We start from the raw sequence: 17,727 nt of genomic DNA, 5'->3' as shown, positions 1-17,727 counted from the left end.
CATATAGTACACTACTAGCTGTGCTTTTTTTTTTACTGTCTCACAAGTATCAATGTGAAGAACCATTGTTGCCTGAAAGGCCATAGCTCATTTGGCGAGAGCCCAAAAATGCATGTTATGGCAAAACTGATCCTATGAACTTCAGCTCCTTTCAGCTTCTCCACTAGCTAGAAAAGACTTCTGTACATTTAAAACTGTGCTCTAATTTGAAATGAGGCACAACAAATTTCAATCTTAAATGAGAAGAAAATATTGTTCAATGACAGTAATTTTTCACAACCTGATCAATATAATACATCCATGAGTTCTGCCAAGCTTAGCTAAAGTTAAAAAGCTGAACCTATGGAGCTACAAAACGTTTGGAGTTTTTCTAAACCACCTTTCAGTCCTCTTTGACAACACTGCCATACTTCTACTGTCTAAAGCCCTACTGTGTACACACATGCTCACGTATCTGGAAGGACCCAAATGGTTTTGTGAAGATTCTTTCAGTTCTCTAGAAGGGTTTACATCTTTGAGAGTTCATCAACATCAAGCTCCACTGCCAAAACAGGTGAATCCATCTTATTGGCTTCATCACTGCAGGCATTCCACCATATAGAACAGACTCACTACTTCAGAGTAGGACCCCAAGTTATGAAAATGTCCAAATTCAAAAAAGTGTTAGCCTTACCTATTTTTTACATGTCCATGATCGACTGCTGAACGTCTTGAATATATAACTCTACCTATAATGTTTTCCATGGACAAAGGCCCAAATGATCTGCTGTCTCCAGCTTTCTGTTTTGACCATTCAAATAAAATTATAAAACCAATCTCTCTCTCTCTCTCTCTCTCTCTCTCTCTCTGTAATAGGTCTTTCTTTTTTCATAAAAGGTAATTGTACTAATTACGGAAAAAAAAAACAAAATCACATGATTACAAGATACAAGATGGCTCTAGGCCATCATGCATAGAATCTAAGACATCAGAGACAAAGTACAAAGAAAGCAAAGTGACTAGAGGGGGGCAGAAAAATCTGCAGCATGCCAAACAAGCAAATCCTATCTAGGGAGGATATCTATTAACTCAATCAAGTCGAGTTGCCAATGAAGAAGTCCTTTCAAGCAGGCTATATGACTCTGCACTCCCAATGAAGTACCAAAGATGAATGCATACCTCCTAACCCATATATGCCAACAACCCTAAAAGTGTAAGAAGAGAAAGAGCACTTTCATATCAGCCTGCACAGGATCCACAAACTTGGGATGTCCAAAGACCCAATCTTTTGGAAGCATCAATAGCCCAACCACTCAGAACCAAATGACCGATAGTAATGACCAAACCTTCCACGCTATCCGACAAGGAAGGAACCAATAGCAGGGGCATTCTACCGGTATCTAGCAAAAGAAGCAGCAACAATTGGACATCCTTCGCTTGGAGAGTGCAGAGACAAGTGGAAGCACAACAATCAACATTCATCAAATGAAGACCTTGGATCAGAAGGGTGTTTTGTTAAGCTAACCTGTCATTACCATAAATCTCCACCTCGCTTGGCCTTTTTGGAGATGCCAAGTGGTATTGCCTTTTGGAGCAAACCAGTCCTTATCGCATATAAGCAAATGATATATCTGATTGGCTGAAGCACGATCCAAAAGCAGCCGACCATTAATCATCCAATCCTACCAAGGGGCCTCCTCATCCAAAGAGGGAAGAGGCTACATGGCCCATAAAGAGGTCGAGATGGCATTTTACAAATTGTGATAGCCTCGAGAAACAGATCTAAAGGACATAATAGCCCCACTGACAAGTAGAAGAGCATCAACAACGATGACGAGTCCCAGGTGCTCCATCCTTAAACTGTCAACACTTCCACTCTCAAAGAATTCATCACCTCTCAATCTAGAGGTGGGTGCCAAGAAGATTTAACAAGGACCAATCTCCACGAGTGTACCACATGATTAAACAACACAAAAGACTTAAGATGGAAAGGTTGGACAGCATTAACCACATGCCACCATGAGACAAAAAATTTGGTGTTCCTATGCTTAATACCAAGTCTCGAGGAAAAACTTGGCAATCAAAGACCAAGGTTGCCTAATAGGTCTCCAAGTCCAAAACAGCCCCACTGCCCATTCTTTTGGGAGTGCAAACATAGTGTCAGGAGATCCAAAAGATACCCAAGCCATCCATGTACAATCTTTTTTCCAAAGCAAAAATTGAATGGGTTGAGTAATTTTCCTTAAATAAGACCTTAGCCAAGGGAGCAAGGAAAGTTAATATGAAACCATTGGCATCGTGATTATCTGCGCTATTTTTAATCTTACGTGGAAAGGCCAAGCTTGTGATTTCCAATACACAAACTTATCCATGATGCCCAAGTAAATCCAATCCATTACCACTTTAGGCGAAACATGCATCCCCAAAGGGTAGCCCAAGTGTCTAAAAACAGAGCCTTAAGTACCACCTCACCTTACCAACCCAAGGCTCAGAGATCACTCTCAGTGCAATTGATAAGAGCCGATTTAGATGCATTAATGTGTAGTCCCGAGGCAAGGGCCAAAAAGTCCCATGTGGCTATCGCTCTTTGTATATTATCCACATCAGTCTTAATCTCTCTCTCTCTCTCTCTCTCTCTCTCTCTCTCTCTCTCTCTCTCTCTCTCTCTCTCTCTCTCTCTCTCTATGTGTGTGTGTGTGTGTGTGTGCGCACGTGCGAAACACTAGCAACCATATATGGCAAGGTCACCCAAACATCATAAGGCAACAGCATCGTCTAGAAGCCACACACTAAGGGAGAAAAGCAACAAATACTCCACCATCTTTCAAAATCAAGGACACCCATGTGCATAAAAGTGTAAACAAATTTGGGATGTTTGCAAAATCCAAGAACAAAATTGGAAAATATGAAAGAAACTTCTTTAACTGCTATGTGTGATGAAGCAATGCAAAACGACTGAAGAATGAAATACCCACAAAAATGCAAGCATGAATGGATGGCATAGATGAGATGCAAGAACACTTCACCTTGTAGAAAAAAGACACTAAGGTATATCTTCCACTGAGAAAAAGAATCGAGAAATTGAAAAATAAAACCACCACTTACAAAGTCCAACTTGACCTGTTCAAAAAAGAGGACAAAGAGCTCACAGAGACCTTGCCCAACAAGATGCCAAGAGTCTTATGTGGGAAACTAGGGTTACCTAACACTTCTATTGTTGAGAGTGCATGGCAAGACGACAAAGATTCAACCCATGATCAAGCATTAATCCTCAAGTTTGCTGATTTGGAAATATAAAGAAAGTTTCACTTTAACCTCTTCAAAATAGAGGACAAGGAACTCACGGAGACCTTGCCCAACAAGATGCCAAAAGTCTTATGTGGGAAACTAGGGTTACCTGACACTTCTATCGTTGAGAGTCCATGGAGAGACGACAAAGCTTCAATCCAAGATAGAGCATTAACCCTTAATTTTGCTGATTTGGAAACATGGAGAAAGTTTCACTCCAAAAGAAAAGTCTTCTAGGGGAAGAAGATCTACCTTGAGAATGGCCTTACACAAATACATGTACTAAATTGAGGAGAGCGCATGCCACAGATTATGGGGGCCTAAAAGGTGCGCAAATGGTCAAAGTTTACAAATATAGCTGGATCTCTCAAAGTACATAGTAAAAAAGAACAGATTATGAGTCAAAAGAGAAAATGGAGACAAGATGTACAATATAATCAGATGAATGAATCTAACTGAACATAGAGTACGCAAGCCTACACCTGCAAGCCCCTTCATGTAGCTCGTACACGTCAGTGAGGATGCCAAATGGAGGCAAGAGATGAAGACTACAATGACGAGGAAGGTTGGACTGAAAATGGGCAACGCGTGGTACAATGGGGGTCAACAACAAATAGCCCATGTCTTAAGAGAATGGTCAGCATGTGACCTCCATTTAATGCTTGTTGGACCAATCAAATATTACCAACATCCCAATATGATAGTGGATCTCTGATGTACTTGGTTTGTATCAAGGGTATTGTATACTGACAGTATTTCTAACATTGGGATCACTATTGAGGGTACTAGTTGTAGTGGGTTAGTATGCATGTTTGCACCTAGGCTCTGAAACTATACATTTGCAAGGTTATTGACATGTATGAAATACACGGAATATATATTTTCATGTAATATACATTTCCAAGGCATGTATGGAATACATAGATGATATGCAATGTACATTTATAGGTCATGCAAAAGAAGTATAATTCCATAAGTGACATGTGATTTGCAGCTGATGTATGCTTTACACGACTATCATGTGATACATCATTGCTATGAGGCATTGTTTAAGCTCAATTTATGCATTACAATGGTTACAACAGTGTTGGGTTTCAGCACGTCGATGCATCCCTTATGTTTCTCACAATGGTTATGATTTATATATGTGGATTGTAAAGCAAAGGACACGAGCATGGTCAAGCAATAGGTGCACATGTTGTTTCACTACAATTCTCGCATGCATTTCCAATAGTGGCAACAGATGCTTTGGCACATTGCAGTGAAATCAAGGACGATTGAAAGGATTTCAAGGGGATGGTTTGTCACAAGAACGTGAAATTTTATTACTTTGCTTAGCATTTGATTAAAAGTTAATCAAATGTGTGAGTGTGATGCACATGTGAGGTGCAAGTTAATTTTTTTACAATGTGGAACCCAAGACTCCGAAATATCAATTGATACCAAAGGTAAAAGTTACAATAAGCTATGTCTAACATGTACTAGGTATTACCTAGTGTCACCGACCAATTAAATTTTAGGAAGTGATTATTTTTAAAGTTATTCAAATTGAATTTTGTTCGTATCAAAGGCTCCAAAATTTCGCAATGAACAATTTTGTCTTCAACGCCTATTCTAAATTCTTAACCATTTGAGATATTTTTAGAGTAGAAGATTTAGAGTGAAACTTAAAGGAATTGACAAAAGGGCACCACCAAGAGTGGAGCCTACGGCTTAATCTAACTCAACATGAGGAAACTTACCAAGTGAAAAATAACTTGATTAATCGATATTTATAGCAAGCATAAAATTCACATAAACTAAAATACACACTTCAATCTTGGATAATGAACAATATATTAGCTTCAAAACTAGTGCTCCTTGGGATGCTTCTGTAGCTTTTATTGCAAATGGATTAAGTATAACTGAGCTTCTTGTTTCTGGCAACAATTCTCGACTATTGTTGAGCTTTATGCTATGTTTATGCTGGCTGGAAATTTTCAGCAAATGGTGAGCATAAGAGATAGTTAGCTAGGAGCTGCCAATGTTGTGTTGACTATGATGCCTTGTGAAAATTCCAGTGCAATATTGTTTGCTTTGACACATTACAGTGCAATCGAGGACGATTGCAAGGATTTCAAGGGGGTGGTCAAACTATTTACTGCAGAAATTACAAATCAGCCCACCAAAAATGGCTGAGATCTCCTCCAAATGGCTAAGAATTGCCGAGAATGGCTGAGCATAGTCTGAGATTTGTCGCAAAGAACTGATCAAAATCTGCTACTGCCCTGCTATACCAGCCCCAAACGGATACACCAACAACAATAGGAGCATCAGAGACTCTGACCTTCAGGAGAAAGTGCATCAGCAGCAATTGCCAGCTTCCCAAGGTCAAGAATATGTAATCTTCATCACCAAAATAGTCTCCAATGGCTGGGAAATGGCCCCAAAAGCTAGCAGCAACAGTCCAACACCTCTTTCCAAGAGCTCCAAAATGAAAAAACGAGATTTCCCTCTCCCTTCAGCCCTATTTAGCCTTTCCCCCACTTGCATGGGAAAGTTTTGCCAAGTGGCAGCTTTCTTAATCCATTTTCAGCAATTTTCAGTCATTTAATTAATTTTCAGAATTAATTAATTCTGAAAATTAATTTAACCCTTAATCCATGTCCAAAAAATTGACCTTGCCCATCCAAAAATTAATTGGCTAGGCCTTTTATAACCCAAAGTGGTCCCATGCATTAATTGACCCTTGGACAAGCATTAATCCATTAATGAATGCCTAGTCCCTAGTATCACCACTGACACTTAATGCCCAATTAATGGTCCTAGGGGTAAACTGACACCAAAATTCACCTAGAATCTAACAAGTGTAACTTGTTACAACTTTTGCTTTTGACACCCATCTTTTTCACAGGGTCCTTGGGCCTTCAACTATAAAAAAAAAGTAGCTTGCACCTCACATGTGTAACACATGTGCATCTTTTGATTGCACATTTGATTAATCCTTTAATCAAATGTCAATTAAGCATAAGCAAAGCATCAAATTTTCACGTCCTCGTGACAGCTCATATCCGTCATCTCAAACACCTCATGTAGAGCCTTCTTTGCTTGCTTGACCTTCTCCGTATGGTCACCTATCTTAATATGCAATCTGATTGTCATTCACAACATTGTAGTGAACCTTCTTAGAGAGTGATAAAATGATTGAGACTTGCACAGCTCATCCAATTCAGCCCAATCCTCGGCATCAATGTTTTTGCATTGGCACCCTCATTTTTTAGTGGTCTAACCTGAAATTTCTGCACTAAAACCTGCCATATCTGTATCTTCCAATAGATGTAATTGGTCCCATTCAAGTTTTCAATAGTGAAAATAGTATTGTCATGAGAACCACCAACCATAATGAGACCAAGCAAGTGCACAAAAGGGCAAAAACAGGCTGCTGTAATTTCCTACAAATCAGCCCAAAAACCCCTGCCAAATCAAGTTGTAAATAGAAAAGATTGAGTTATCCACAAACTATAATCAAAAAACTATCAAATAACGGGTGATTGCCCTCATAAAGAATGCATAGATCAGAAATGACAAGCTGCTGTAATAAAATACAGCAATAGGTCAATAACCCACTATGAGCAATCAAGATGAAAAATCCAGGAACAACCAGCACTAAAGACTGTCACAACTGCAGTGCGTCAATAACCATAGATGCAATAGGCATAGACATCATGCACAAGATAGGTCTCAAAGATAAATGAAAAGAACTGCCAGATGTATAACTCCCTGAACAAAGCTCAATACATAACCCAAAAGCATATAAATACCACTGACAACACACTAACAGACATAAGTGCCAAGTCCAAGTCAAGAGATCAAATCAATCCACGACAAGGTAACTGCATCCAATACATATCAAGAGAGTATATACATAACACAATGAGTTCCACTATCTCATTATAATACACTCAAGCTCAACTGCAAATATCAAGTACTCTATGTAACATCCAAGTGTCAAGTAGCAACACCCATTGGAACAAAGGTCGAATGCCAAACAAGCATAAGAAGCTTAAAATATCATGTGTGTGGCATCTAGACATCCAATATCCATATGACACATCCCAAAGCACGGGACCCAAGTAGTTTGCAAAGCTCTTATTGTGGCATCCAAGTAGCATCCATAACAATGAATGACAACCAATGTTAAAAAAAACAAGCTTCAATCTCAACTCAATAGCATGTTATGAGCACAACCAAACATGTAACATCAATGTTAGACACCAGTGTAGCATCCAAAGTGCTAAGGAAGCATCCAATGGCAATAGGCATATAAAATCACTGATAGAATTATGTGTTTCTCATTATTCCAGCAATGAAACAACTTCTGCAAACCAACCCAGATGAGCTCAATATGGCCCACAAAGTATCTCCAAGCAATTATCGAACATTTACCGGTGTGTCAATATCAAATGAGCATCAGTAGAGCAATACAGGAGCCATAATCTCTAAGTAGGCACTGTTTTAGATTATTTGTTACAGCAGTCTGCTATTTATATACAATAATAACAAAGATTGGGAGCTCCAAGACTCAATTGGCCAATGCTACGATGTGTCCAAGAGGTTGCCCAAGTGCCAAGAGCAATGTTGAGCTGGGAATGAGGTGAGATGGAGCAGTAGGGAAGGCAAGACAGCCAAGCACGAATCACACTAGTTGTTCTTGCTGGTCCTACTACTGCTACTAGCCTCAAGGGTGGCTCTTCAATGATGGGCACGGTCCAATGTAGCCCTGGGACAAATCTCAAGCGGAGGGAACAAGTTGAAAAGTGGAGTAGGTTAGACACATACCGTGGAAGGTGAAGCCATAAAGAGCTAAAGCTTCCAAGTCTAGGTTGAAGTAAACTGAAGGAAAGAGCTCCTCGATCTCAAGTCTCATACCAATTGAAGGGTGGAAGGGAAGCTTGCAAGCAAAAGTAAGAGCTATGGTGAAAGGAGCAAGACAGCAAAAGCAAGAGAGACTGGATGTGGAAACTCCAATAGTCACAATGTGTGACCGACCTTCCCTTATTCAAATGTCACTGAAAGAATAAAGAATGAAATGATACTAATGGGTGCTTGCCACCTGTAGTGTACACGTGTGCGAGTACTATTAGCGTAACTAATACACACGCAACTAAGCACAGGCACCGTTACCCCCAACAAGAAGAACGCCAATACACTAACTTTCCTTGGAGGAACGAATCTATCTTCTCCTTCCAAGCATGTGAAGACTGTTTGAGGCCATAAAGAGCCTTCTTCAACCTATATACCTATCCATCAAATCAAGAAAAGACAAGAGACTACTCAACATAGATCTCCTCCTTCAAATCGCCATCAAGGAAAGTAGATTTCACATCAATCTGATAAACTGGTCATCTCCTATGGTTGGCTAAGGCGAGAACGGCCTAATGGTAGCCATCCCAATTGTAGATGCAAAGGTGTCATGGAAATCCACCCCTAGCCATTGTGCGAAGCCCTTTGCAATAAGTTGCGCCTTGTGCTTATCCAAAGTGCCATCACTATGGTATTTGGTCTTAAAGATCCATTTGACTCCAATCACCTTCCTATGAACAAGTCAACGCACAATATCCCAACTACCACTCCACTCAATGGCATCCAACTCCTACTTCAATTAAAATAATGCAAAAAATAAGTAAACACAAGTAGCATTAGATGCAGTCAATGAAGCTTGGTAGGTGATCACAGCAGCAAAATGCAGAGAGATTGCAAGGCTGAAAAGTCCCAAAAACTGGTCACCCAACTGATCAGTAATCAGCAAGAGACAGCAATGCAAATGTAGATCCTAAGCTCTAATACCATGTTAGAAGTGGATACAACAATGGGAACATAGAAGAATGCTGAGATAAACTGCTAAACACAAGGCAGAAGAGAGAGAGAGAAAAGAGAAAGCACAAGAACACTGCAAAGGAGAACTCATAGATATACTCAAGAAATGGAATCCATATACCAAACATGAGACAATAGCGTACAACAGCGAGTCACTGGCTGCATGGGCACTAGCACCAGCTCCCTCTCTCCAACAATACCTTGCATTAGAATCTGCAAGTGGTGAGTGACAAAGTATGAAGGAGGAAGCCTGGATATAAAGGCCAAAAATATGCCAATAATGTGATCAGTTCAGTCAGCATTTCATGCTGGTCGGCCAGCAATAAATGCCCAAATCATCGCCATAATGACAACTAAAAATACCTAAAATACTCAATGATGTCTATCCCACTAAAACACATCCCAAATTCACTCATGAGCTGATAATAACGAAATGGCACAGAGTCAAGGTGATTCTTCCTTGAAATTTTACCTCTAATTAACTTGAGTCAAGTGGCCTACTTTTAGTGCACACTTGTGAACCTTTGTTGTACACGATATCAACAAAACTCAAATGCATACATGCATAGCATCAATTCTTTTTATGGCAGTATCACACTTCTCCACTTATGCTTGAAGTTTGAAATACCCCCCCAACCCAAAAAACAAAAAACCAAGAAAAAAAAAAGTGACTTGAGGAAAGAACCCAACAAGCACATGTAAACTAAAACTAACAATCACACAAACTAAGAATAGAGACTAGACTCAATGGTGACTTCCACAACAATTGTTTTGGATGCATAGCATCAATTCTTTTTATGGCAGTATCACACTTCTCCACTTATGCTTGAAGTTTGAAATACCCCCCAACCCAAAAAACAAAAAACCAAGAAAAAAAAAAGTGACTTGAGGAAAGAACCCAACAAGCACATGTAAACTAAAACTAACAATCACACAAACTAAGAATAGAGACTAGACTCAATGGTGACTTCCACAACAATTGTTTTGGTTGCCATGAATTAAGCACAGGATAGAAATAGAATGTTACAGATATTATAGTTTGTAAGACATTCCTGAATGATATCCATTCTACAAACTGATCCATATCAGTAAATAATCAAATATCGGTTGTATTTAAAAGACTCAACTTTATGCCTTCAAAAAGATTTGTCTTGCTGAGGCAAGCCAGTTTGTGGTCATCACTCTACATCATCTTCATCATACATAAGCTTTTCTAATCTTCATTTGGGACTGGAAGACTGTTTCTTAAAATAACCTGAGATTCTATCTCAAGCATCTACTCAAGAAGATTAAAGCTTGGCTTAGGCTGAGCTGCAGATACACATCTTTTTGAAGGAGGAGCTGTTCAACAAACAATCCACTACTGTTCACACTTGAGAAATCAACCTTGGCAAATGTTCACATATAGACTAATAATTGACCCACGTCTGTTACTACTAAAGCAAGAAGTGCACATGATTGTTGAGGATAAAAGCTACAAGTCTCCCATCAACCTTTAACTTTCACACCCTTTATACTATAAGCAAACTTATACATCCCATCCAAAGCAGAAATGAAAAGTGTTTTATGAGGGATACCGTTGGATTTATAGCATTGTTATCACATACAACCCAACAGAACCCTTCTTCCAATTCAAAGGGAATATCATCTCTGTCTGTAGACACCATCTCATCACCCTCAATGGCAGCCACCCTGCGCACATGCTCTGTTTCTAGATCCCAAGGATCCTTGAATAATACCACATCTCCAACAAAAATGGATCTGTTGAAACAGGTCAAATTTGCAGTTTTTAAAGAATGGAATTAAACACCCACCAAAAAGTGGAAACTGTCAACCCTTTGTTAAGCCTATATATTAACTTTCAGCAATATCCATTCTCTTCTTGAATGCTTGTACCAAGGAAAGGAAAAATTCCCCAGAATTTTTAGCTTAATTCCATTGACAGTCATGAGCAGGAAATTCTTATTCAAGTCAAAAGTGACAATTCTATGCATGCCCATATTGATACATAACTAAAAATAGCAGGCTGCAGTATGGAAGCATCAACCATTTTAGTATTGTATTATCCTAGAAGCTCAATCAATTAAACTGGCATGCAAAATAATGAAGACAAGACAGATTACTTTAAAGAAAAAGAGCATTTTCAAACTTAATTTTAACAGTGTCACTAAAAAGCAGAAGCAGATACTAAAATGAAACCCAAAATGTCTAAATTGGTCGAAACAGTTACAAAGGTGAAGTTTCTCAATGTCTATTGTCTACCATCATGTGTACTCATAGCTACCAATGATAAAGTTCAAGACATATCTGGTCAGGGAAGGTCATGATCTTGTGAAGGGGGTCGAGCCCCTGATAGAAAAGGTAGTGGTAGCGACCTCATATCTCACAATCTACACATGTAATGCTCCTCTGTCTCCACCTCTAACTGGCATTTCCAATATATCTTGTCCTCTCATGTCTCTCCAAAGTATCTGCGTGTCTCAACTTGAAGTTGATGTAAGGAGGTCCACATCCAGCCTATGGCACAACCCAAATGGCAAATGCACATCCATGTATCCTTGCATGATGATGAAGCCGTGCTTAGAGAGCTGAAGAATATCTCATTGTAGAAGGCCATCCTTGTACCCAGTGGTGGATCTAAGGAAATCTATGTCCTCTCAATGTCTTGCCGCATGATGTCCATCTTCATCACATGGTTCAACTCAGCGTGACTGAACTGCAAGGTGGGTGCATCTAGACTATACTGGAATGGTGGTAAGGCATCAGTCTGGAGGCCATGGTCCTTCAGCCATACACTAGTTTGTGCAAACCAACATCCCATGTCTCCTCCTGCTACAAGCTACTGGGAGAGGAGCGTAGTGCCAACAAGGGGTACCTGGTTGAAGTCAACTCATGTAATCTATGAATATATGACTGTCTAGAAGAAAGCCTCAACCATCATGGGGGCAGCATCTAGCTCTACTCATACAATCTCATGCGACACAGATGATTTGCTGCATATCATCCTGGGAATCATCAGCATGCCTCCATCCTCTACCATCCACTATGGATATTGGGACCCCAGAAACCAGCTGCATAATTTTACTATCCAAAGTTTCCCCTTGTCTCAATTGCCCCTACTAAAAATAGATTGATGGTTGTTTGATGCCTATGCAGATCAGATCAGGTTTCAAACATAACCAATAACCATAAATTGTCTGGAATAGCATCAAAGGAGCTTCAGGTATCAAGCAGTAGGACATATTTAAAGGTGTAGAGGCCAATATTGCAAGAGTTGCTGTATGCAGCAGCAAATGCCCCATATTCCTGCAATGAGAAGAAAGACTCAGACATCTATTATGGGGCGTTTCAATTCCAAGAACTTTCTCAGATACCTGTACGTTAGACTGTGCCATTTGGATTTGGTTAGACTCTATTTATAAACTATTCTACAAGCCAAATTCAATAAACGGCACATTGACAATTAACGCATTGTATCTTCACTTCCTTTAGTTTGTATAGTGAGCATCATTATATCGCAACCCTTTATGAATTTTCATTTCAATATTGACTGTCCCATGGGCATGAAGTTCCATACAGCAAATAATTCACTTCACTCACTGTTTAAAAGCTATCTTGTTTGACAGTCTTCAAATTATTCTATGATCTAGACATAAAAACAAAGTAGCCTCTCACAACATTGAAATTTTCTGGGAATCCACTTTCAATCTTAGCTTTGGCAATGCCGTTGTGATATATCTCATCCTAACTAATATCCCAATGTCACACTAGCTAACTAGGAGTAAACATAATCAGGCCAAAACAGTTGGTGTAAATCTATGGTTGAGAGCAAGTTTGGCAACACCATTGTCATACATCTCGTCCTATCTAATATACCAATGTCACATTCTCTAATTAGGAGGTAAACGAAATCAGGCCACAACATTTGGCATGAATGTGTGGTTGAAAGCAAGTAGCTGAAGTTCAATACAATCTTGTTAAAACTGTTAAAAGTTGCAATTTACTTACACAAGATGGAATACATATTTGCCCAAACAGATAAATCAATAAAGAAAAAGAAAGAGGCCTTAGTATAAACAATAATCCCTCTGTAGGTCACTAGTAATATTCAAGTAATCGATCTCCTTGTATGTACACAAAAGTCGGTTACTACAATTCAGTAGGAGCCAGCTTTCATATTCTTAGTGTTGAAGTAAGAAGCCTCCAGTCTGTAGAAACTAGAAGCATGTTCAACTAGTAGGACTCCATTCTTTAAAAACTCTAGACATAGCATCCATTTTGGGCTCTGCAGACCCAATCTCTTTATGCCAAGAGGCCAGCATCATCACCTCTTTCTATCATACATAAATCAGAAATGGCAGCTCTAAAGGATTCCAGAAACTAAGTCAAAGCCATCCCAAAGAGATTTGAGCTGCCTAAGGCAAGCATTATTACAACAGTCCATTTTGGGCTCTGCAGGCCCAATCCCTTTACGCCAAGAGGCCAGCATCATCACCTCTTTCTATCATACATGAATCAGAAAGGGCTGCTCTAAAAGATTCCTAAAACTAGGTCAAATCCATCCCAAAGAGATTTGAGCTGCCTGAACCAAGCATTATTACAACAGTCCATCAATAGACAACCCAACTCAACTTTAGAAACAGTTGTCCCCCAAAGATATCCAACCCCAGTTTAGTATCCAATTCAGTTGAACACCTTTACAATCAGTACAGCACAAGCAACGAGGTTTGCACAGGCATGGCATGAATGGTACAGGCAAACAGGTAACTGGGATGGCATAATCAATTGCAGTGTGTCAGAAATAGGGACCCAAAGCTCTCATCTAATGGTAGCCTCTGTCCAGCAACACTCACAAACCCAGACCATGTCGATGAGTGCAAGCACACACCCATACACATACAAATGATTCCAGTACTAACATTGTGACAAACAAGTAGCAGTCCACATGTCAATAATGTTTGCCTTCATATATTGAATGATGCCCTTGCTTAAACTTTCATGCTTCATCAAATAGACCTACAAAAATGATGTTGCCCAAAAACGCATTGAAGGAAGTGGATCATACCTTGAGGATGGAGATGGTATTTTGCGAATCAGTAAGGATTCTCCTTGTGCAGAAAAGGTCGGTTCCATTGCTTCCCCTTTTATTACTCTGGAAAAAGTCATGCGTTCCTGGAAAATATTCTTCCATAACCGATCTTGAAGCTCCCTTCCAGAAATTTGTCCATGTTTATAAGGCTGAACATAAACTAGGGTTACAAATGGAATGATCGAATGAATGAAAAATATTTTAGGAAGAACAAAGAAATGGTCGTCAAAGCAAACAATAGAGAACTAGTTTGATGAAACCCCCCCCCCACCCCCCCTTTTTATTATTCAAACAACAAAGGCTAAACAGGAACAATATAAGTGATTTACTACTGCTTATTCTGGAATCCAAACAAGTCAAAATGTATTGTGCTCAAAATGGGATAATTTACAATGTCGTGACTACACAACCATCACCACATGACCATCAATTATCTTCATATTATTATTTGATTTAAAACAAGTTTGGAAGAATGAAAAGCTTTTTACATGGCCTTGCCATGATTAATCACAGCCTATTAACATCAATTGACAAAGAGTGAGTTACCATTCTTCTTCTTTTGTGACTCCAAAGGTGACTAATGAGAAATTGTTGGAGTAGAGGGTTTCTTTGACTTAGAGATAGAGGTATCTCCATGGGATCCACCCATTTACTAGCTGCCCCTACTCGTAGCCAAAGTATTATCAACAGTATTTGCATACCTGTAGACATTCTTTGAAGAATGCAAAGGGTTCAGGCTAAAAGCTCATGATACTTTAGACAAATACAAGGCTCACTTTGTAGTGTAAGGTTTCAAGTAAAAGCACGGCATTGACTATGAAGACAACTTCACACCTACTGCTTGGCTGACATTGTTTCGTCTGTTGGTTGCACTTGCCGCTCACCATGGTTGGCCAATCTATTAGATGGATGTCAAAAGTGCCTTTTTGAATGGTTATTTGGAGGAGGAAGTCTATGTGGAGCAGCCTCGCGCCTTTTCTTTCACTGACCAGACTAACAAGGTATTTCACTTGTGGAAAGCTCTTTATAGGCTGAAGCAAGCGCCAAAGTCTTGGTACCAAAGGATGGGCGAGTTCTTACAGACTCATGGATACCATTCTATATCCTACTATATGTTGATAATATCCTACTCACTCACTCAGATTTTGCAGCTCTAGTAGAAATTAAGGCACAACTTTGCGCTACCTTCCAAATAACAAACTTAGGATTGTTGTCTTATTTATTGGGACTGGAGATTGTCAGATCTGAGGAAAGTATCTTTTTGTCATAGCAGTAGTATGCCCTATAGCTGGTGGAACGGTATTGCACTAATCAGACACAGCCAATGCCCAAGCCTCTAGATCCCACTATCCATCTGCATAAGGATACCTCCAGTCCACTTTTTAATGCTCATACCTATCCTTCTATTGTAAGGAAATTACTTTGGTTCATTCATACTAGCCCAGATCTTGCATTCTCGGCTAGTTTTCTTAATTAGTATTTTAATGCACTTAGAAATGTCTCGTTGGGTTGCTTGTCTTCATGTGTTAAGATATTTAAGGTGTACCTATAATTTTGGACTAACTTATGGTCATGGTTTATGTTTGCAAGGGTACACTAATTCTAATTGGGCAGGAGATCCTAACACTCAACGTTCTCATGGATGCTACCTCTACACCTTGGGCACGGCACCCATCTCGTGGGCCAACCGTAAGCAAGAGATGGTGGCAGCTTCCACAACCCCCAAGGCAGAGTATTGGACTCTCCTCAATTGCACTACATAGGTCATCTATCTGAGGAACTTGCTAGCTACACTTCAATTCCCTTGCGAGTCGCCTACAGTTGTCTACTACAATAACCAAAGTGCCATTGCCCTTGCACGCAATCCTATCATCTCCCCTCGAATACAGCATGTAGCGGTTCACTACCATTTTGCCAAAGAGCAAGTTGAGCTAGGCACCATTCGCCTAGAGTTTGTGTTGTCAAGCAATAATTTTGCAGATATTTTGACCAAGGCGTGTTGAGAAAACCTCTTCTCCAATTCACACACTTCATTTCACGTTTCACACTAACAGCCCCAACAAGAGCTGATGTCCATATTTTAATCACTTTTTTAGTAGGCGCCACCCTAGATAGCTTATGTCTACAAATAGGCCATCACTTCATTTATTCTTCACACTCCTACTACCTCTCTCTTTAGTCATTCTTGACCACCTTCTTCAATCACCACCACCACTTCCCTTCCCTTCACCAGCCCCTTCCATTGCCCCCACACCCCTTCAATAGGACATTGCAGTTTGTGGCTCACGGCTACCTTCATCCTTCCTTTTCTACTTCAGATGCCCAGTTTCATCAAGCAGCCTTGGTTTGGAACATCTATCACCTAGCGTCACCATCATCTGCTTGGCATTAGCACCCTTCTCCAATATGCTCCACCCTCACCTATGTTTTTTAGTATTGAGATCTTCTCCTTGCCTAGCATCATCATCTCCTCGTTGGCATCAACATCCTGGCCTCTAGCGACGATCTCTATCACCACCAAGTATCGGTGATTTCATCATTCGTCTATCACAAGGGCTGTTAGCACCTACGTTTTTGCAACCTAGCTCCTTCTCCGCGTCACTCATTTATCACAAGGGCTGCTAGGATCTTCATTTTTGCAATCTGGCTTCTCCTCCATCAACTGGCATCACTCGTCTATCACAAAGGCTATTGGGACCTCCATTTTTTCAGTCCGACTCATCTTCCATCATCTAGCATCATCATTATCAACCTTGGGGCATCTAGGCTACTCTCCCTGCGTTTCACAACTTCAACAATCTAGGATTTGCGTTTTGTTGCCCAAGTCACTCACCAGCATTAGAGGAATGCGGTTTGCTCCCTCAACAACAAGGGATCATGTTCCACATCTCTAACAACATCAAAGGACTACGCTCCGCTCCCTCAACAGTTATCCTTCACCTTCCAATGATTACTTCGATAGCCCACAACCTAAAGAACTGCATTTTGCTCCCTTCATTGTGCAAATTTCCCACAGATGCTACCGCCTGATTCAAACAGGACACTGCAGTTATCTTGTGAGCTTTGGCTTTGTTGTATCAACTTTTCTTCTCAAAGCATGATTTAGTGCATCATCACCGTATTCTTTTTGTGTTTTTGAGTTTCTCTTCTCTCTAAGTGTTTTCCATACACAATCTGTGTTACTCCCTGCAAACCCTACAATCTCTCTACAGTCACTAATTTTGACATGGTATCAAAGCATACCTATCATTTTTGACATGGTATTAGAGTACAGGAGCTCAAAGAGCTAAAGACCCTATTCATCAAAGAAGGAAAAGACAAGTCGCAAGTGTTCGGCATCATCTACTAGTTTCCCCCTTCATTTCCGTTGCATCACAAAGAGATAGAGATACCCTTCTCTTCCTCTCCTACAAACCCACCCTTTTATAGGTTGACACTCCAGTGCTATGACTTCCACAAGCAAATGGACACGTCACTAGGTGCTCCTCTTCAGGCATCACTAGAACCCCCACCGA

General features: G+C 40.1%; 1 protein-coding gene across 1 annotated transcript in view; it reads right to left on the bottom strand.

Annotated features, from left to right (window-relative positions):
* Positions 1–212: 212 nt before the first annotated feature.
* Positions 213–17,727, bottom strand: part of LOC148035968 (mitochondrial ATP-independent inner membrane protease subunit 2-like) — a 36,437-nt gene continuing 18,922 nt past the window's right edge. Inside the window, exons 2-5 of the mRNA XM_087677951.1 lie at positions 14,189–14,361; positions 10,701–10,884; positions 674–780; positions 213–579 (exon numbers count right to left, since the gene is read on the bottom strand). Coding sequence (XP_087534077.1) covers positions 507–579; positions 674–780; positions 10,701–10,884; positions 14,189–14,361 — 537 coding nt within the window. The 3' untranslated portion in view covers positions 213–506. The remainder of the gene's footprint in view (positions 580–673; positions 781–10,700; positions 10,885–14,188; positions 14,362–17,727) is intronic.

The sequence above is a fragment of the Lygodium microphyllum genome, chromosome 5 (assembly GCF_053477565.2).
Source record: "Lygodium microphyllum isolate KBCC chromosome 5, Lygodium_microphyllum_v1.1.10, whole genome shotgun sequence".
NCBI lineage: Eukaryota > Viridiplantae > Streptophyta > Polypodiopsida > Schizaeales > Lygodiaceae > Lygodium > Lygodium microphyllum.
Note: the sequence above shows the minus strand (reverse complement) of the source record. Positions and strands in the feature narration are given on the sequence as shown.